This window comes from Arctopsyche grandis, chromosome 12 (assembly GCF_051622035.1).
Source record: "Arctopsyche grandis isolate Sample6627 chromosome 12, ASM5162203v2, whole genome shotgun sequence".
Lineage (NCBI taxonomy): Eukaryota > Metazoa > Arthropoda > Insecta > Trichoptera > Hydropsychidae > Arctopsyche > Arctopsyche grandis.
The window spans coordinates 24,147,311-24,168,457 of NC_135366.1; the positions used below are offsets into that span (position 1 = coordinate 24,147,311).

General features: G+C 34.1%; 3 protein-coding genes across 4 annotated transcripts in view; 2 read left to right on the forward strand and 1 right to left on the reverse strand.

Annotated features, from left to right (window-relative positions):
• The window catches only part of Mcr (macroglobulin complement-related), a 54,205-nt gene extending 40,714 nt beyond the window's left edge, over positions 1 to 13,491 (reverse strand). The window contains exon 1 of the mRNA XM_077443355.1: positions 13,259 to 13,491. The gene's annotated coding sequence lies outside the window, so the exon portion shown is untranslated. The remainder of the gene's footprint in view (positions 1 to 13,258) is intronic.
• A 2,576-nt stretch (positions 13,492 to 16,067) lies between these two features.
• On the forward strand, positions 16,068 to 17,446 carry Polr2E (DNA-directed RNA polymerases I, II, and III subunit Rpb5). The gene is made up of 6 exons (XM_077442296.1): positions 16,068 to 16,269; positions 16,354 to 16,442; positions 16,522 to 16,700; positions 16,770 to 16,932; positions 17,185 to 17,263; positions 17,348 to 17,446. The coding sequence occupies exons 1-6, from the start codon at positions 16,213 to 16,215 to the stop codon at positions 17,411 to 17,413; spliced, it is 633 nt and encodes a 210-aa protein (XP_077298422.1). The 5' UTR covers positions 16,068 to 16,212; the 3' UTR covers positions 17,414 to 17,446.
• Positions 17,447 to 19,295: 1,849 nt separating this feature from the next.
• LOC143920096 (kelch-like protein diablo) lies at positions 19,296 to 20,679 on the forward strand. Of its 2 annotated transcripts, none has more exons than XM_077442806.1 (6): positions 19,296 to 19,407; positions 19,475 to 19,616; positions 19,694 to 19,833; positions 19,917 to 20,092; positions 20,157 to 20,354; positions 20,425 to 20,679. In XM_077442806.1, the coding sequence occupies exons 2-6, from the start codon at positions 19,504 to 19,506 to the stop codon at positions 20,557 to 20,559; spliced, it is 762 nt and encodes a 253-aa protein (XP_077298932.1). In that variant the 5' UTR covers positions 19,296 to 19,407; positions 19,475 to 19,503; the 3' UTR covers positions 20,560 to 20,679. The 2 variants fall into 2 exon arrangements, with proteins under 2 accessions (XP_077298932.1, XP_077298933.1); XM_077442807.1 differs by having other exon boundaries at positions 19,332 to 19,407; positions 20,468 to 20,679.
• Positions 20,680 to 21,147: the final 468 nt, after the last annotated feature.

Here is a 21,147-nt window from a genome sequence, read left to right on the forward strand (position 1 = left end):
TCAAATTTGCACAAATTTCACCCATCTTGCGGCCTTCCTTTTACATTCTCTCGGGTAACATTCCAGCACTTCTTTTGTCAATCTTTGGTCCATTATTCTGCCTATTGCTTTATCAATCACTATTTCCATCTATAGCAACTACTCTATGTATATACAGAAATTACATACATACATATATTCTAAATAGGAAAGAAAAGGAAGAAAAATATATACAAATGTACTTCAAAGTTGAGCTTCACCTTCTGACAGCATTTTTTACAATCAATAAAAACAATATTTTTCACAATCATAGTTAAGTGCATAGGAACGTATAATTTACGATGGTTTCCCGTTCCCTTCAAAAGAAGACAGACAGGAAAAAAACCAGAAATGAATCGACTAATAGAAAAAACATCATATAATCGTGGACTAGAAGCAAAAAAGCCCGTTTTACATTCGTCCCATTACAATCTGAACATATGCTTGCAACTTGGATTTAAAAAAAAATCGTACATTACACACATACATACATGGTTTTATTTTCGTACACCAGATTAAATTTCCATGTCTAATTAATCATATGAAAAATATCATTTCCCACGCCTCAACAGTTTACAAACTGAAAGCTCATACACTTTTTGATTAAAAATTTATAGGGCATTATGTATAGAATATAATAAAAATAAACATGTACGATGAGTTCATTCAAAGCAAGTTTTGTGTCATTTTATTTTACATTACACAAGAGACTACCTAAATTAAGTACGGAACGGACTGTACATAATTTTATGTACATATTTTTACGAAAATAAATAATAAACCATGATAGCTTTCGGTTGAACGACCGAATCGATTAAATTTTTTTACATACATACATACAATATTACAGGTCATACGAATTGCAGACCGAATTAGAAAAAATTCAAGTTCACGATCGATAGAACCGGATTTAAATAATATAATACATAAAGGCGATCGTATCCGCTTAATTAAATAAAATTAATTCGAAGCTGCAAGTTCCTATCTTAATCCGATTTGACAGCAGAACGGAATATCAGTGAAGAATCAGAAAAATTCCGACATAACTTCCCACAATATACTAAGCGCTTCGTAAGTATACTAAACCAATATTTACGAAGAAAATTCCATAACTGAAAAACTAGCACATAAGGCATCTGTTTCTTTGAGTAGAATGAGCGCTTTTAAAATCAGCAGTTTGAACCAATAATAAAAAGAATTGTTTACAAAGTAAAATCGTATCGCTCAAAAATGCAGCTTTATCTAATATAAGGCATCTGCTACATAATGTATTGATTTTTAACATTCTTGTGTGGTATATATGGCGCCTTTAGAAAGCAAAGGTGATAACTCCACAGTTGAGTGACTAAAGCAGTTTTATTTTTGTTTTTTATATTCTTTACATCAAAAGAAATTAGTAACTATTCAAAATAATAAAAAAGTTTTGAATTTTAACTTCACTCTTAAATCAATTCCTTTCCAAAACCACTCGATGAAATGGTAGAAACTGTAGATACATATATAGCCAGCGGCGTAGACTTGTGGTTAGCATACTATGCATTCGAGCAGAGTGGTCACGGGTTCGAGTCCCACTAGAATTCCACCGCTGGCCAGACCTTAGTTTGTGAGTCCAGGTCAATCGTTTCTTATCAGAGTTTGCCATTTTTTGTGATTTTCAATGAAACGGTTCCTATAAAATTGGCATCTCTTCCTATCGTTCTTGCTAATCTCAAGTTATTCAGCGTCTTGAGGTTCGCCAATTCGATTATAAAATGCTGCAAAAAATTCTCCACATATGTCACTGTGGATGTTTGTACGAATTAGGATTTTATAAAATGCTTATGTATATTGATTGATTGTATTGTATCTGTATAAGTGCACTCGTCCTTTTAAGAATTACATCACAAACCTAGCCTGTTTTCAATTTGGTTTAATAGTCTTCAATTTGGTTTAATATTTAATAGTTTTGCGTAAGGAAGTTTGGCTTTCGTAAGTCTTTTTATTTATTAAAACATATTATTGTTTAATAAAAACGTTTCCCTGAACAATCGGATGCTGTAGAGTTATCACCTTTGCGGTATGAGGCCGCGTTATATATAATAGACGGTCGTCGTTCCGATCTGTGATGAAGTGTTTATGGATATTGCTATACTCAATTATGGGTTCTGCTTTGGTAAGTAGTGTCGCCCTGGTAAGCCCTAGGGCTAAACACCTAAAAAGGTGTAATCGCTTATGCATACATATGCCGTATCGACGATTGTAATACGATATCCCGAAACAAAGGCATGGGATATTTTAAAAGGGAATTTCGTGTTGTTCTAAAACGATTATAAAAAAAAAATGCCAGTCGACAAAATAATAATCGTATATTCTCCCCTTTGGCTTGGAGAGGGTTGATTTCCAAAGGCGGTGGGTTACATGAAATTTATGCTAAATATTAGATGATGCAAAACCTCTATGTACTACATGTTATTTTGGGTATAAGATTTGAACTCCACCTTCGTGTGAAGCAGCGACAAAGATCGCTAATCTTTTGTCACTGAACTACTCAGTTTATGATCATGAACTGTAGATCTTATTGTTCTCTTAGAGATCAGAAACTTTAATGCCTTCAGATAAAGTTGACCTTGATTGAAAATAATTTATCTGTAGTGCTGCTGGTCGAATTGTCAATATTGTATTTTATTTACTTTTTTAAGTATTTAATTTCATAGAACACACACACTCGCCTTTACAGATCGCTCCAAAGCGACGTCAATATACATACATAAGCATTTTATGCAATGAGAATTTATACAAACATCCACAGTGACATAAGTATATGGAGAATTTTTTGCAGTATTATATAATCAAATTAGCGAATCTCAAGACGCTGAATAACTTGAGATAAGCAGATATGAAAGGAGATGCCAATTTTACAGGAACAGTTTCAAAGAAAATCAAAAAGATTGGCAAAACCTGATAGGGGACGATCGGACTGGAGTCATAAACCAAAGTCTGGCCAGCAGCGGAACTCTAGTGGAACTCGAACCCGTGACCACTCTGCTCGAAAGCATAATATGCTAACCACTAATCCACGCCGTTGGTATGATCTCAAAATCACTTCGTAGTCTATCTTAGCATCTTTATGATAAACGTCATAGCTAGAATTTTATTTGCAGACAAACCTTAACGTGAATACTCAACTTATGTAAATTACTGATCATTTTCTCTACTGAAAAACATTGACTGTGCAAGCTTTCACTTTTCCTTTTTAAGTTGTAAAATACGCATGCGCCAATTGGTCGAGTTGCAATTTATTTACAACTATATAATAGTGTATCAAAGCAGTATGCAACGCTGTATGCTCGGAATAACGAGATGGAATACGTTGATGAGAAGTATGACAAAGGTACATATTTGATGTAGTGAAGAGTGAAAAGATTTAAATGGCAATAGTATGAAGAATGGACGAAAGAAGTACTCGAATGGTACTTGAGATAAAAATGTAAAAGGTGCAAAGAAGGCTACAAAGGAAATGGTTGGATGAAATAAAAAAAAAGTTGTTCAAACCAGAGACGAATGGAAGCGTGTTTGAGAGGCTTTCATATAATAGTGGATCTTGAACGGCTGTAGATAATATTATAGTATTTCAAATTGAAGCTATAAATACCTTTTATACGTCATAAAAACATTACGTATCAAATATAGAAAAGTCACCCTTCTAAAATAATAAAAAAAATAAAATAAAACAACAAAGAATTCATATACACTAATAGCCAAGTTGACATATTTTCCCCCGGTATTACGTTTCATAAAATCGTTTTATGTATTGTAATATTTCGTTGCACAAAAGTGAAATGAATCCTTACGTTTTCTTTTCATCGCGATGAATCATGGCTACCCTCGCTATTTGTGAATATTATATATGTATGTATGTACATACATACACACGTCAATATAACAAAACGCGTATTTATTTGACAAACGGAATTTACGGGCCCGGCGTGTTCTCATTGTATCGGGCGGGTTTTATTAATTGATTAATGAGTTGGATTTAACCCGTTACCGCCACACGCAGAGATCATACAGGTATTATTTAGATATATATATATATATATATATATATATATATATATATATATATATATATATATATATATATCTAACTAAGCTTTGTTTACCTTGCGGAAACGTGCCGAAGCCCACTCTAATATGGATCGAGTGTGTTTGGGGATGGTGAGTATTATCTGTTTGCGGTTAATATACATATTACGTATATTTATTGACAAAATAATGGCGCGTTTACATCGATGCTTCATTATAAGGACGTGAATACCTTTTAGGTAATCAGCCCGTTTGCGTCCAATCGCGCTCCATATACATATATCTAATATATAATTTGGAAAGAGACTTTGTATGTATGTATGTAACTTTCGTTCGTTGGGTCGTAAATCCGTAACGTCATCGAACAAATAATTCGATTTTTTTCGATTCAAAGGATTCGAAGTCCCCGGGGGCAAAGGTGCCGAGGGCGAAGCCGCCCTCGCGCCGGGGGCGCAGGCGCCGGATTCTGGTATACATATAATTTCGTATACATATATTTTTTAATAAGAGACTTACTATATATGTTTGTTTGTTCGTGACAGTCAATTTAATAAAAAAAAAAACAAATGAGTTTATATCAAATAAATTTATATAAAACTATTCAAATAAATTTATTAAAATGTTTACTATTAGATTAGTCATGTTTAAGCGGTTTATATTACAAATACCGAGCGAAGCCGGGTAATACAGCTAGTATACAATAAATTGCAAAAATTATACAGGAAAGTGATAAGTATGGTTAATGTCAAAAAATGAGCTATTGATATAGAATATGAAATATACTGTAACGTAGCGATTAGAGGATTGGTGCTCGTCGACCACTAGTTTATTAGCGCCGATCGCCTGATATTGAGTTCGCGCCAAAAAGACCTCGCCGTATGAACAAGCTGTATACAACAGCCAATAAGGTCTCGCGACCCATCGACCAATGACGTCTCTGTATTGAGAGTACACATTGGGTATAAATATTAGGCGGTGTTGGTGCGTGCTTCATTTAGAGCTGGCAGGCTGACGGATCGAAAACAATACACTACCTCTACCACACTGCTGCGTCTTTCACTCAGATCTCGGAAACTCCTCTACACGTCTACGCAAAAATACGAATATGAATTGAGGCTGTCACGATGACCTTCATATGGAAATTAGAATACGTACATATGTGCATACATATATATCTATAATCATAAAGGCGCAGACACACGGTGATATGCAGCACGAGTATTTTTTTAAAATAATTTTGCACACCTAAAAAAACTTCAGCACGCCCAATATATGCCATCGCAATCCATGCCAAAACTCACCCCATAGATTGTTTTCGGTGATATTTTACCCTTGTATTAACATAGGTTTGACAGTGATCGATAATGGTGATGGTCATAGTTGAATAAATGTAGGCAAAACTTGTCGAAATAATAAGATCGTACGAATTAACAATGGCATGAAGACACGCCCATTCACAGCTGGAGTCCACCTACGTATGCCGTGCGGTATGATTCTGTGTGTTTGCGCCTCAATGCGAACATTTGGATTGCTTTGACTTGAACAGAAAAAGCAGTGAGGAAGTTGGTAGGACCGCCCACGCTGCTAGGTGGAAATGTTTCTATTACATTACAACAAATCAGAGAGGAATAATAATAATAGGGGCGGTCGATAGCCTCATATATTTAGAATGCAATGCAATATAGTGATAGACGCCTGTTTAAAAATTACTATTATCCAGTGAATTGGGACACATTAGATCTAAGCCATTTCGGTCCATTTCAGGTATTGACTCAATTTCAACGTTATGGCATTGAATGTCACTATTGCATCATGGGTTGCGTTACTTTTAATACACCAAATAATAAGAGGAATTTCATACCGAAAATAATAAAAATTTATAATCCCACTTCGGTTAAATCTCATTCCGAAAATAATAAATATTAGGAATATCGCTTGAAAAAATCATCATATTGCATAACGGCGATAAAATTACCATCGCGTTCGAATATTACGAAGTTCAATTTGTGAAAAACCGGTTAAATTAACCGAACAAATTCGAATGAAAGAATACATACATATATGTAAGTACATATTAAGTCTGCTTATGCGTGCATTAAATGCCGATAAATATTCAAATCGTACGATTAAAAAAAAAATGGTATAAGTACCCGATCAGATTAGGATACAAAAAATAAAAATGTAGATCTCGGTGAGATGATACGTCCTCGTTAAATTATTCGAAATTCGAAGGCTCACTCAATTAACGAGCTCTCAATAGGAGAACGAGAAAAGGTAGGCATTTTTTCAATTCGTTAAACAATAGCCGACTCGAGAGTCCCCGGGTGATTTACAATCGAAATTTCTCAAGCCAAAGAGTAAAGTCCCCTTAGGAAAAAAAATGCCATTTATGGAGCAATGATCGCCGGATTGATTGGGGTGAGGATTTTGGCAGATGTGAACTTTGCCAATCTGTTCGCTCTCACAATACTGAGGGTTCCGAAATGAAGTTAATTAATTTTAGCGCTGGGTACGAAATGGGCGTTCGAGCCTGAGGACACATGTGGTCTCCCATTGAAAGTGGTTTAATTGGGAATGGTTCGTGTTTGCTTCGGTAAAGTGGTGTTATACCGCAAGGTCAGGAGATGAAGTGTGATTTGCTGATGGAAAGTATTGAAAGAACACGTGGGATATTTTGAAATGACAAGTCTCTTAAAAAGGGTTCCACATATATACATACATGTATAGTACATATAGTAAAGTTTTGAGCATGATTAATTTCGGTCTCCGTGACGAGCCGGAATGTTAAATTACCGAAAACGCAAATATCGGAAGGCAAAGATCGAAAATCGAAAGATCTTAAGTCGAAAGATAAAAAAAGGGTGCATCGTAAACGGTACATACTCACTTATTTAGCGCGAGCAGGATACAACAGGAACAAGAGGAGCAGGCTTTTCCTCCCGTATTCTGCGCGCGCACATTAATACGGGAGGAAAAGCCTGTTCCTCTTGTTCCTGATGTATCCTGCTCGCGCAAATTAAGTGATATGATGTACCGTTTACCATGCACCCTTTTTTTTTGATCTTTCGACTTAAGATCTTTCGACTTTCGATCTTTGCCTTCCGATATTTGCGTTTTCGGTAATTTAACATTCCGGCTCGTCACGTAGACCCGATTAATTTATATATGTATGTTGTGTTAGGTATGATGAGTCATCACGCCTAACTGTCAGCAAGTCATCATTGATGACTTGTGATGAATTTCCGATACTTGCGTTGGTTTGGGGACTTTTCTTGAAAGGACGGCTCATATATGTACGGCTCATTATGGGGTGGTAGACATCATCATTTGATAGCTGTACCTCCTGCCCGCACAGCTCTTTTTCGAATGGCTCCTATTCCAAAAGCTATTCGACTTCTTAATGAAATCGTTGCTGCCGAGACTGAATGTGATATTTTCCACATTATTGAGTGTAAATTGTCGGATATTACTCTAACCCATTTATCTGGTAGTCTGCGCTCATTGTTGTTTTCATGATTGATTGTGATTTATGAGTGGAATTTTGATTTACTCTCTTCCATTTGGGCCTCACAGCGATGTTTTGTATTTGCAGTTGGTTCTTATTGATTGGAACAGGCTGTAGGTGCAAGGCATTCCTTATGTTATGTTATATTTTATATTTGATATTTTTACGTATCTGCTATTATAATTAATATTGTTTTTTATGATTATGTATAAATGTATTATTTATTTTTCTTTCTCTCTTTTCTTCTATAAGACATTCCCTTCTTTGTTGTTTTTTATAATTTGTAATTATTATTATTATTAGTTGTTTGTTTGTTTATTATATATGTTTTTTTTTTGTTATGTCTAATTTATTTAGTTATTATTTTGTTTCTTTTCTTTTCTGTTATATTTTTGACCATTGTGGCGCATTAGGAATTCCTGTAATAATGCTATAATGGTCCAAACTTTAAATAAATAAATAAATATACGGACTATTTATCAAACGTACGGTTCATCAAAGAAAATAATGAAATGTTATTCATTCAAATCTATTGTGCCTGTTATTCGCTGAAATCAACGGGCACAACACTAGTATAAGATAAAAGGCACTCACACAGAGGTAAAAGGCACTCATACACTATTCAATAATATTTTCATAGTCCATAAATATATTTCAACTAGTATCTAGTAGTTGGTCCCACGCGAATTGTATCGACTAATTGGACGACAAACCAAACTTAACAATGTGGTAAATTTAAATTTTCCAAATCTCAATTATATATACATAAACTTGAATGACACTCATTGCTATGTATAACCAATTCCTTGCTCTAAATCGAGCATTAACAATATCCTTAATACTCCACAGCCCAAACAAACCGATCCAATCAATACCCACAATGCTATCCACAACTACCATCGACACTTCATTAGGATCCCTTATCGCAGGCAGACAATTCCACCACCCAGACCCAGAACCACGTTCGATCGAACATTATTTGCATACTAATTCAACACAGAGGGAGATTTTGCACACTTTACTACAGATTATATAAAACGAACCGACCCAAGCTACACACACTCGCACAAAGGGGAGAGTTTCGAATAGGAAAAGTATCGACACACTCCAGCAGTACAACACCGTCAATGCAACTACCGCGATGCATATTTGAACAGCTGAACTTTTATTGATCGCACACAATGTGAAATCGAGCTTTGTTTAACAGACGCGGTTCTTCTTCCTGTTCTTCATATAGAGACGGAAGTCCCAAGACAAAAAAGTTAGACTTCCGTAAGAGTCGATGATTGATGAGACAGGTCCCTAACGAAAGCAACTGGCAAGGGCAATTAGTACTCAACTTTGAGCACGTCTTCACTTTTGATCTATTTCAAGTAGCATTTGCTTCATTTTTTTCGCTCTGTTTCGACCGGCTGTGAACTTAGCGCAGACTTGTGCCAAATTGCTGAACTTTCCTCGCCAGTACTGTCTGCCGTTGCCGAGATTGGTACAAGTTTTGGTGGTTATTTCGAGAGTCGTTCTTAAGTAATTATGCAACGGGTTGTTTTTCATTTTGGGTCGGTTGACGTGACACAGTGTAAACACGTCGGCAGAAGATTTATGTAAAAAAGGTTGACGAGTTCTCTAACTTTGGTATTCTAAGTTTACACGGGACGAATTGAAGTATGTTGTATGTATCTACTGTGGCATGCTGTTTTACAGCTGCATAGTATACAATGCGTCGATTATGTACAATTGAGCAACGAGCTGTAACGCGTGTCTAAAGTCAGTGATGATTTTCATCATCGTCGAGATGAGATGCTATGCATATCTTTGTTGATCGATTCGTACAAGTTCTGGGTCAGTTATAATATACAATGACCGTGCATTTTCAGTAGACACTTTCGCTTTGAAATTTGTTTATGATCATTTCATTAAAATCATAGTTCAATATCAAATAATTATATTTCACTTCGCTCATTGTTCTGACAACATACGTATGTATATTATATCCTAAATGCTTCCGATAATTTTGAAACTTTGCCATTTTGCGCGGTTTGGTCAACAATAGATATTCAAAACAAATCAACCAATACGATGGTGAAAAATAATCGTAATGGACACGTTTAAAAATACAACAATTTTGACCATCTTGACGTTTGTGGTAAGTATATGTATATATTTGCCTTTCCGCCATCCTCTCGTTTTGTCAGATTAATTGTTTAAACGTCTTTAACTTTTTCACACTATATTTTATAAAATTTGCATCGTAGGCTCTCATTATCTCTCATATATATTTTTACTTCATGCATAGTGTTAATTTTAACATACATAGCCAACAGCATAGCTTGTTAGTTGCGTTAGTGCTAACCACCGAGAGGTTGCCGAGTTCGATCCCGTGAGTTAATCTCGATTGAAAATAATTTATTCCGAGTATTATCTGTAGTGCTACTGGTCAGACTTGGATATTTATGACTCCAATTCGACCGATTCCTATTATAGTCTGCCAATTTATCTGATTTCATTGTTGAAACGGTTCCTCATCAGATTGGTAAAAGCCATCCTTCCCACTATATCACCACTATTTGAATAAGATTTCAAACTTATAAATTTTTATACATACAAGATTAATAACCCGAATACGGCATCATGGGAAAATACATAATTGGGTCCATCGGCTATGCCGCTTTTCCCAAAGTACAAATTAAAAAAAAAATTTCATTGAGTAAACTTTCGACATCTTGTGCAGGAAAAGAAAATGATTTGATATTTTTCTATATACATATACAACTAGGTCTATCTGTATGCACATACATATAATTTACTAGCAAAACGAGGAAGGGGATATGTTTTTAATTTGACAGTCATGTATAAAAATTGTATTGTTCAAATTCAAACGCCATGAACTAAATACAGTGATTCTCAACTTAAGTTACGCGATAATTTTCAGAAACACAAATAGTATAGGCTTTCGAGACTTTTACCTGGCCTAATTAATGGATGCATTTGAAATTGAAAAATTGTGTAAACAAAATTTGAACATATTATTTACAACCAACAAATAAAGGAAAATGAAAGAAAAATATTAAGAATAAGAAAATTGTAATTAGAAAAGTCTAAAATTTTGGAAAATACTTCACACCTTATCGCAAATATTCACGGTCAGGTAAAACCACAAGAATTTTTTACTTTATAAATTTCAGTCAGAGCATCTAAGTTGACCAAATTAGAATCGCGTATTTTTCTTTCAAATACCAAATTAACTGAAATGAGTTATTTCATAGATAAAACTTCTATAAAATGTCTAGAAACCAGTATTTAAGGCATTTTTACTTTATCTATTTACGTATTTTAAATGTATTTTTTATACTACTATCTCCCAAGCCTCTTCTACACTTGGCTCTTTCGACTGACAAAATTTTGGGTTTGAAATTCTACATTCTTACGATCGCTTTAAATCGTAACATCAATATAATAATTTACAGACATTCGCCAACATGCTCCAACATGCTTCTATTCGTCTCTGTTTTGTGCAAGTCTCATCCATCATCTGCCCACCTCCTCTATGGCCTTACTTACATTCGCTCGGGTACCATTCGAGCACTCCTTGCGTCCATCTATCGTCCATTCTTCTAGCTACAGGACCCGCCCATTGCCAATACGATTTTTATTTTATTTCATAGAACACTCGCCTTTACAGATCGCTCCAAAGCGACGAGTGCACTTAAACAGATACAATACAATCAATAAACATAAGAATTTATACAAACATCCACAGTGACATACATACATGGCAAAATCTTTGCAGCATTTTATAATCAGATTAGCGAACCTCAAGACGTTGAATAACTTGATATTAGCAAGAACGATAGGAAGGAGATGCCAAGTTTACAGCAACCGTTTCAATGAAAATCACAAAAATTGGCAAAATCTGATAAGAAACGATCGATCTGGAGTCACAAAGCAAGGTCTGGCCATCAGCGGGACTCGAACCCGTGACCATAGTATTCTAACCACTAGTCTACGCCGCTGGCTATATATGTATGTATTTACAGTTTCTATCGTTTTAACGATTGGTTGTGGAAAGGAATTGATTTGAGATTAAAATTGAAGTTAAAATTTTAAACTTTTGTATCATTTTGAATAGTTACAAATGTGCTTTGATGTAAAGAATATAATAAAAAACAAATATACAACTGCTTTGGTCACTCAATTGTGGAGTTATCTATACCGCACAAGAATGTTAAAAATTAATACATACTGTAGCAGATGCCTTATATTAGATAAAGCTGCATTTTTGAGCGATACGATTTTACTTTGTTAACAATTCTTTTTATTATTGGTACAAACTGGAGTCACAAAGCAAGATCTGGCCAGCAGCGGGACTCTAGTGGGACTCGCGCCCGTGACCACTCTGCTCGAAAGCATAATCTAATATATAATTTCAAAAGAGACTTTGTAACTATAGTTGGGTGGGAAACGAAAACAAGTCAAAGTTTCCATGACGAGAAATAAATTCGCCTCCGGTCCCGGGGGGGCGCCATTCTGGTATACATATAATTTCGAAAGAGACTTAGTATATATGTTTGTTTGTTCGTGACAGTCAATTTAATAAAAAAAGCAAATGAATATTCAAATAAATTTATGTAAAATGTTTATTATAAGATTAGTAAAGCCCGGACCCAGAGGGTGCCGCGTATTGTTCAAATGTTGTAAATGCATTGTTAAAGGTTTGCCGAACCTTTTTTACAAAGGATTTACAACAATGGAGCAATGAGCGGCACCTTGGCTATCCTACCTCTAAATATTAGTCATTTTTAAGCGGTTTATATTACAAATACCGAGCGAAGCCACTAGTCAACGCCGCTGTCAAATAAATGTCATCTAGTATTGACATTGATATTTATTTTGAAAATTTGTCTAAAAAAAAGTTACTAAAACTTAACATTCTATTTGGGAAAATGAAACATAAAAATTGAAATAATACAAGTCTCTACCAATTAGAATGGCATATTTTTCCTTCTACTATCATATTAATTATTTCATATATAATTTCATTCCATTCTGAATACGAACTTAAATAAAACTTTTGCAACTTTTTAAATGCAACCTATTGGAAAATTCCTCAAACCATACCCTAATTGGATTCCAACAGAATTCCACAAAAGAATAAAAACACGATAAAAATATTGCACATGCGCTAAAAAAAAACATGGCTAAAAAGTGCAACGTCAGGACCAAAACGCACAACCGAAACATACAATCAATTAACAATTTGAAAATTTCATGACGCAGGGTATACGTCAACGCGTGGGCATCATCAATTGCCGATTTGAGTCATACCACAAGGACATACTACATACATATATTACAAGTTGATAAAAATACGATATCAAGAGTAGAAAAGACGTGAAATCGAGATCGGCATTGTTCGAAAGTGACGTTATCGACAATACGCAAACGACTCACCTGCCGGCACTGGCTGCTACGCCCCTCTTCGAAAGTTACGCCCAAAACTTAATTATGCACCAACAAACAATACCAACTTGTCCATGTCTGTTCTCATCCACGATATTTGGCGATCGGATGGAGTTTGAGGCAGTTTTGAGGTGTTTTGAGGTGTTTCGAGGCGTGTGAGGTGTGAAGGTAGTAGTGTTGTGTTGTCGGGCAGGTTAACGCCCATTAGTTTACCTGTTGGCGGTTGTTTGTCGGTTGCGAATGAGCGGCCGCGGGTGATCACTGGCCAGTGAGCTGGTCGCTGGGGTCGCTGGGGTCACTGGGGCTGTCCGCGGAACATGTTGGGGGCGCAGCCGCGGTCTAGACCCTAGGGCTCCGCTGATTAGTTGGACATCACTCGCTACGCGGTCGACGAACTGTCAGTGACACACACCACGACGCAACGCTCCGACACGCCGAGCGCAACTGTCGAAAGAGGCGCTTCAAACTTTGCAGGTACGCGCGCGATATAGCAACACTGGCATAGTTTTGTTTTTGCGTGTGGCAATCTATTCAGTTTTTATGTTTTGTTTTTGAAAATTGTTTGTTTATTTGTGTAATGATGACGACGAATGTGTATTATTAGATTTTAATTTAGTTTGAAGCTTTAATTTTCAATGTGTTCGGTGATTATTCCGCAAAAAGCGATCTCGCGCACGTCACTAAAATCTCGATCACAGAACAGCTGGCACTCAAAATCTTCATCAATCTTGCGAATCATCAATCATATTGTGCCAGATATTCCGTGATCGAGATTTTACTGACCAGCGCGAGATCGCTTTTGGTGAAATAATCTGTTTACCGAGGTCGAGGTCCTCATTTCGTCCCCAACATTATTTTAGATGGGCATTTTTCCACTCCAGTGTAGAGGTTAAGAGACAATTATTTATGTCCTTTTGTACTAGCCTCTATACTGGTGAATTATGGACCAGATACAAGCGGGAGACGATGAGGAAGATAAAGGTACAATACAACAACTGTTACCGTGCTCTTTTCGGGTTACCTAGGAGCTGTAGCGCGTCGCAAATGTTTGTAGAAGGGCATGTGCCTCATTTTGAAGCCATTCTCAGGATGAGAGCGGCCTCTCTACGTCTTCGTATATTTTTATCGCCTAATTATCTTCTTGCTGCTGCATCTTCTCATTTGCATTCTTCATTGTATGTTCGATGGATGGAACTGCTACACCGACCGCCTTGAATAGACATAAAATTATTATTATTTATTATTATTAGACTTATTTATTATTATTTATTTATTATAATTATTATTATTATTATTTATTATTATTATTATTATTTATTATTATTATTATTTATTATCAGTAATATTTATATATTTACTTATGTATTTATTTATTTATTTTTTGTTTACTATTTTTCAATACTTTTTTTTTATTATCTATATATTATTTATATGGGCGTTGGGGATTGCACTATTCTCCTCATCGTCTGGAATAAAAGCTATTATTATTATTATTATTATTAAGACCGTTGTGATCTAGTGGCTACGTCCATACTACCGATATCTACACCCGATATTTTCGAATTTTCCATAACCAGTTCTGGATATGGAAAATTCGAAAATATCGGGTGTAGATCAGTGGCGGCTCGTTTATATGGGCTGCGGGGCTACAGACCTCCCAGTATAGTACAAATGCATGCTATTTTTGCCGTCCATATGGGCTGCAGGGCTGAAGACCTCCCAGTATAGTATGTACATATGCATTGTATTTTTGTCTGCATTTGATCACCGGTATGGTCAACGAGCTATTACATCCCGATTAATCTCTGCAGCCCCCCCCTCTATGAATTCTCACAAGCCGCCACTGGTGTAGATATCGGTAGTGTGGACGTAGCCAGTGACTTTTTTCGTTCAGTCTAACTTCATTATGCATTACGCCTGCTATTCACGTTTATTGTATTGCATTTTTACTCTTACACACGCAACCACACTGCTCCTACACACGCGTCTTTTTCTGTGCGAAGCATTTATCATAATATGAAGTGAAGTTAATACAAAAACCAGGCATTCACTGGAAATTCAGTACATACGAATATGTATGTATTTATGATCTCACATCGTTAGGTTTTCTCCGCCTAGAGTTTTATGCATATTTTAGTAGGTTTATGTATATTTTCTAAATTCGTATCTTTGTCTTTATTTATTTATGGTCACCCGTTTGTACATATGTACATACATATGTCGTATATTAAATGGATTATTTCTCACATTACGATCACGCACACAACAATCGTTGAGTTTTCGTTATTATGATGGATGGAATTTTCGGGTGCCTATTTGATCCTTATATACTGTCTTACGTTCCCTTTTAATTTTTGTCCAGCCATTATCCATCCAAAACGTGTAGGCTTTATGCACCTTGTTCTCACTATTCCATTTGCACTGATTTCCTACACCCACTTGTTTGTACCCAAAAAAGTTTTCATACACCCACTTTTTTGTGTACAAAGTTTATATCATGAGGTTGGCTTAACAAGGAGCAATTACGATATAAGTTTCAAGAAAATTTTCACTGAAATCATACATTCATAATCAAGAAAGAACATGTAGAATGAAAGAAATTCCCCCGCTTAGAAACAAAAGCTTCCACACTATATGAATATTTCAGTAAAATCTCGCCCACTACGAGTTGAAATTGATTTCTTTGTGAATTCATATCATTATATCCTTGTCATCTCAAAGCAACAATTCCATCATTTTTCAGACGCTGATTAACAGGCTTTTTTTGTTTTAAACAGTAACAGCATTTTAAATAATTTCATGTACATTATCATGACTATTTTTATCTAGCCACGTAAACAAAATAAAAAGTTTTCATTTTCAATTCAATTCAGTTGCAAGAGAAAAAATATATTTAATCTAAAATAATTTAATTAAATGATTTTAACGAGTAACTATCAAGGATATATGCAGCAATACATACATTTTTTAGTTTCATTCGAATTATATAAATAATATTGAAAAGGCTGGCTTCGACGCATGCATCTAATATTTTGGCATGGCAACATCGAAAATACTCGCGGCGTCTTGTCATTTTGTGTCAGATTTCGACGTTTAGTTTTGTCGTTTAGCGGGTGCTAGAAGTTGTGAATACTCGTTTAAAAATCTTATAATAAATATATATCAATATGGATGATGATGCGGAGACTTACAAGATGTGGCGCATCAGGAAAACGGTCATGCAGGTATTCCACAATCACATAACCTCAATTTGTACACACCGTTTGATCATATTATGGTACTATTATTTAATTGTGTTTATTTTGCAGCTTTGCCACGACCGAGGATATCTAGTAACCCAAGATGAGTTGGATCAAACGTTAGATCAGTTCAAAGAACAGTTTGGAGATAAACCTAGGTGAGCCGAAGCGTTTATCTAATAATTACCAACTTTGATGAACAAAAAAATGCACTGTATTATAAATTTTCATTTTCAGTGAAAAGCGACCAGCGCGAAGTGATCTTATAGTATTAGTTGCCCACAATGACGATCCTACAGATCAAATGTTCGTATTCTTTCCCGATGAGCCCAAAATAGGAATCAAGACTATTAAAACATATTGTACTAGAATGCAAGAAGAAAATATTCACAGAGCATGTGTCGTTGTACAGGGAGGTTAGTATAGTTTTTGATTTTGATTTTAAATGTATTTTTCAAGTATTTTAATGTTTGTTTTATTTTAAGGTATGACTCCATCTGCAAAACAGTCGTTAGTCGACATGGCTCCTAAATATATACTGGAACAATTTTTAGAATCTGAATTATTAATTAATATTACCGAGCATGAGCTCGTACCGGAACATATAGTACTCACTCCCGACGAAAAGCAAGAATTGCTATGCAGATAGTATCCTTTTAACAAAAAAATACATATCCGGTCTTGTAAGGCATTGTATATCCATTTTTCATCAAAGCAATACTTAAATATTATTTTTTAGTAATATGTATTTTAAATACAGTAATATGTATAGTAAAAATATATCAAATTTCATTCTTTCCCGATTAAAATATAATTTTGGATTTTCGAGGCTTACAAGTCAGTCTAAATATGTATTTATAAGATTTACTTTCGAAAGTAGTTTTCTTAACATATTTTCAGCAAATTAAAAGAAAACATGTTGATGAGAATTCAAGCTGGAGATCCAGTAGCGAGATATTTTGGACTTAAAAGAGGACAGGTTGATAACATTGATTATTATAATTGGAATGAGTTCAACTATCACACATACATATGTATATTAACAACATTTCCATGATTTTAGGTCGTCAAGATTATTCGATCATCGGAAACCGCCGGAAGATACATTTCATATAGATTAGTTTGCTGAAGTTGTTTTATAAATAAATATATATTTTGTAAGAAAGAATGCGTTTTTTTTATTTCATTCAAATTATTGAATTACGAGTAATCGAAATCTACAGAACAAATTTAAATTAAATCATTACAACTGGATACAAACTTCCAAATTTGACTTCATTTGTTATTTTTGTTAGACTTCGCTGGATAGTCCAATAATATTTATTTGCCAGTTCTATTCATAGAACCAGGTACAGACTTCATAGAAACATAACTTTTTTTCTCTGGTTTGCTCATTGCTGAGCGTCGTGGTCATTGGTGTCATCTTGGATATGATTGACGATCAGTCTCCACTCCTCCCGGTTCTGTGCCAAGTTAAAGGCAGCGTTAAGGAACGATCCCCCCAGTTCCTTGATTTGGTCAGATCATCTCTTGGGAGACAGTCCTCTCGCTCGCCTTTCCTCCAGCGTTCCGGTGACTACCAGACTCCATATTCTTCCTGGCCATATGGCAAAGTATGAAAGAACTCTGTAGATTCTGATGTAACTTAGAGACTCAAATGTAACTTAAACCACAACTACAAATAATAAAATTTAAAATTTCTGATTTCAACAAAAATTTGTCATATAATGGTAAATATATACGTATATAATAAAAAAGTATAGTAAACAATAAAAAACTTAACCAAAAAAAACCTCTAGTAAAAAAATAAATTTATATAAAAAGCTTTAGTAAAAAAACTCAAGCACCAAAAAAATATATTAAAAAATATCAAGTAAAACAAATGTACATATATAAAAAAATAATGTACTAAAATATAATAAATAATTATAAAATAAAATAATTAAATAAATAAATAATAAATTAAATAAAATTAATTTATTAAAATAAAAAGACAATTTAAACAATATTTCAACAACAAATGCAAATGTGTGGGATTAAAATTTCAATCAAAATGATTTCAATGATGGGGTTTCAATCAAAAAGATTTCAATGATTAGGGTTACTGTGATATATGTATGTACATATAATACAAATTTTATTATTTGTAATATTTGTAATAATAATATAAAGTAATGATCTTATAAAAGCTCATAATGTTTATAACTTAATTTAATTTATAAAAAACTATTTTTTTTGCATAATATAGATATATATTATGCAAATATATATATAAATTTACATTTTTTTTTTCGATATAAAAATTTTAAACTGAAAAATATCGTATTTTTCTAAAACCGGTGAAAGCCGGCCAACCGGCTTTTTATTTGTAAAAAAACCGAAAACCGGCTTTTTATTTCGGGCGGTTTTTTGGAACCCCTAGCATTCATCCCAATCCGTTGAGCGGCTTATGAGACAATTTAATCCAAAACCTACACATTATTTAAAAACCATAGATCAATTCAAAATCTCGAGTTCGAATTTTCGTGTTTTTAAAAACGAAAATAAAATGAGCGAGTATTAAAACAATGCATTTAGTATAATATAATATTATAGATAAAAGTTAAAACCAGTATCAACAATTCTGCTTTTGTTTTCAATGTCAGTTGTTTTTTTATGTGGTTTTTCCACTGACATTGAAATTATCTCGAAGAAAATACATTTTTGCGGTTATTAATCAATTCTTATTAATTGATTTTTTTAATTTTATTCCTTTTGAGTGCAAAAGATGCAGGGCGGGTTTGAGTAGTTTGTCGAATTCTATTATCGATGATCTTATTTTTAATTCCAAATTGTGTTTCATCTGTGAGAAGACCATTACTTTAATATCGGATGAGTTGTTATATTTCCATGCGGTTTTTCATTATTATTGTAAACATATTATTGTAAAAACATGTTTTTCTGTGGTATTATGTCATATCCGTATAAGCAATTGATTTCTTGATTTCAGTAAATAGTTAATATATGTATGTACACATGTATGTACGTTTCAATGCAACAGCAGGGTTGAGATATCCTTATCTATCGTGATAAAACCGTAGAACGACAGTGCTCCAAATCATTCGCTGCTGTTCTTTCCAATTGGTAAGTCTAACTTTATTATGCTCAGCACTTATAGTAATATTGTCTAATTTTCAATCTTGTTTTTCAGGAGCAATCTAAGAGAAAATCAGCAACAAGATGTTCGTAGTGAAGTCAAAGTCCGATTTTGCTGCAAAACGGGTGGAGTATTTGTATGATGCCATGCTACAGGATAAGAAATGCGATGCTAATTTTACTGTTCGAGACCGAAGGTATCATAATTCGAATCCAAAATTATTTAAAATCCAAATTGTTTTGTCAGTTTAATTATCATTTTTCATAATTGCAGCTTCTACGTGCACTTGGTCGTGTTATCGGCGTGCAGCCAATTCTTTGAGAGAAACATAAATAAATTGAGTGAGACTTTTTCCCCTTTTGACTTCGAAGTAATCGAAGCAATTCTGAAGTATTGTTACACTGGGGAAATAAGTACGAGTTCATTATTATCTAAAATAAACAATTCAAAATAGGTGTTATCGTCATTAAATTTTATAATTGAAATATAATTTTAGGCATACATGACCGTCACTACAACAAATTAATGGAGCTAGCCAATCGACTCGAAGTTAAAATTCCACCGCGATATGAAACAGTCGATCTTTCTAATTGTCTGGAAGTTTTGAAATCAACGGAAGATTCCGAATTGAAGACGAAGGCAATGGATTTGACTTTGGAAAATTTTGAGACGGTGAGTGTTGATTATATAAAAAAATATATCACTTACATATTTTTCAATTCCACTTCTGTTTCAGCTGCACAAAACTCAAGATTTTCTCAATCTGCCTGCCTCCAACGTAATCGAAATCTTGAAATCGAATTATATGAACGTACCTTCCGAAGAAAGCGTATTTAATGCTGTGAAATTGTGGGTAATTTATGATAATACGAACCGTAGAAAAGAATTGGCACAGCTGATGAGATCCGTGAGGTTATCCTTAGTCTCGATGGAGGTAGTTGAGATTAATTGAATGGTACAGTTTATTGAAAAAAATCCATTTGAATAATGTGTTATATTTTCAGTTTTTCATCGACGAAATATTAACGTTCTGTCATTCGTGTGCAGAGTGCATGACCTCTCTTAGACAAGCAATTAAAAACAAGAATGATAAATCTTTCGTCCAAATTCGTCGCAGTCCATCAAATTCGATTATTTGATCGACTGCAGTTTTTTTTGTTTATTTGAAAAAAATGTAACATAAAATAATCATTAAATGTACTTTTTGTAATATTTGAATTTTTAATGTATCTAATTATTTGAATAAATACATAATATGCAACAATATATTTCATTTTTCTGTGAATATTTAATGTTTATTTACATAAATAAATAACATGATCTAAACGAGCCGAAAAATAAGAGTGGCCGAAGTCAAAAACATATACATATGTATATAACAATGAATTCAATTCAATTCAATCCAGAAATGGTATATTTCATATCTTATAATTTTTCTTGTTTAAATAATAAAACTTTAAATTCCTAAAATTAATTCGAAATTGACTTAAATAGAAAATAAATTTTGTATATTTCTTTAAATTTTATCACATGAAAATCAAACAGCGGCTGTCAAATATTTTTAACACGTTTCGTCGATTAAATAATACTTTCCATCGAATTCTCAACTTTTCCGTTAATTTATGAATAATTTTAATCAACGACTCTCAAACTTTTCATTATTATAACTTTTATTTAAAAATGAAGATCAATTTCAAAGAAACAGCGCGAATTAGTAATAGACGGTG

Bases quoted from the DNA above. Each gene is read 5' to 3' on its own strand.
- Polr2E (XM_077442296.1), top strand. From the start codon at position 16,213: ATGGATGATGATGCGGAGACTTACAAGATGTGGCGCATCAGGAAAACG. The intron at 16,933-17,184 runs GTATCCTTTTAA...ACATATTTTCAG, and splicing joins CAAGAATTGCTATGCAGATA to CAAATTAAAAGAAAACATGT. The intron at 17,264-17,347 runs GTTGATAACATT...CCATGATTTTAG, and splicing joins TTGGACTTAAAAGAGGACAG to GTCGTCAAGATTATTCGATC.
- LOC143920096 (XM_077442806.1), top strand. From the start codon at position 19,504: ATGTTCGTAGTGAAGTCAAAGTCCGATTTTGCTGCAAAACGGGTGGAG. The intron at 19,617-19,693 runs GTATCATAATTC...TCATAATTGCAG, and splicing joins TTTACTGTTCGAGACCGAAG to CTTCTACGTGCACTTGGTCG. The intron at 20,093-20,156 runs GTGAGTGTTGAT...CTTCTGTTTCAG, and splicing joins CTTTGGAAAATTTTGAGACG to CTGCACAAAACTCAAGATTT.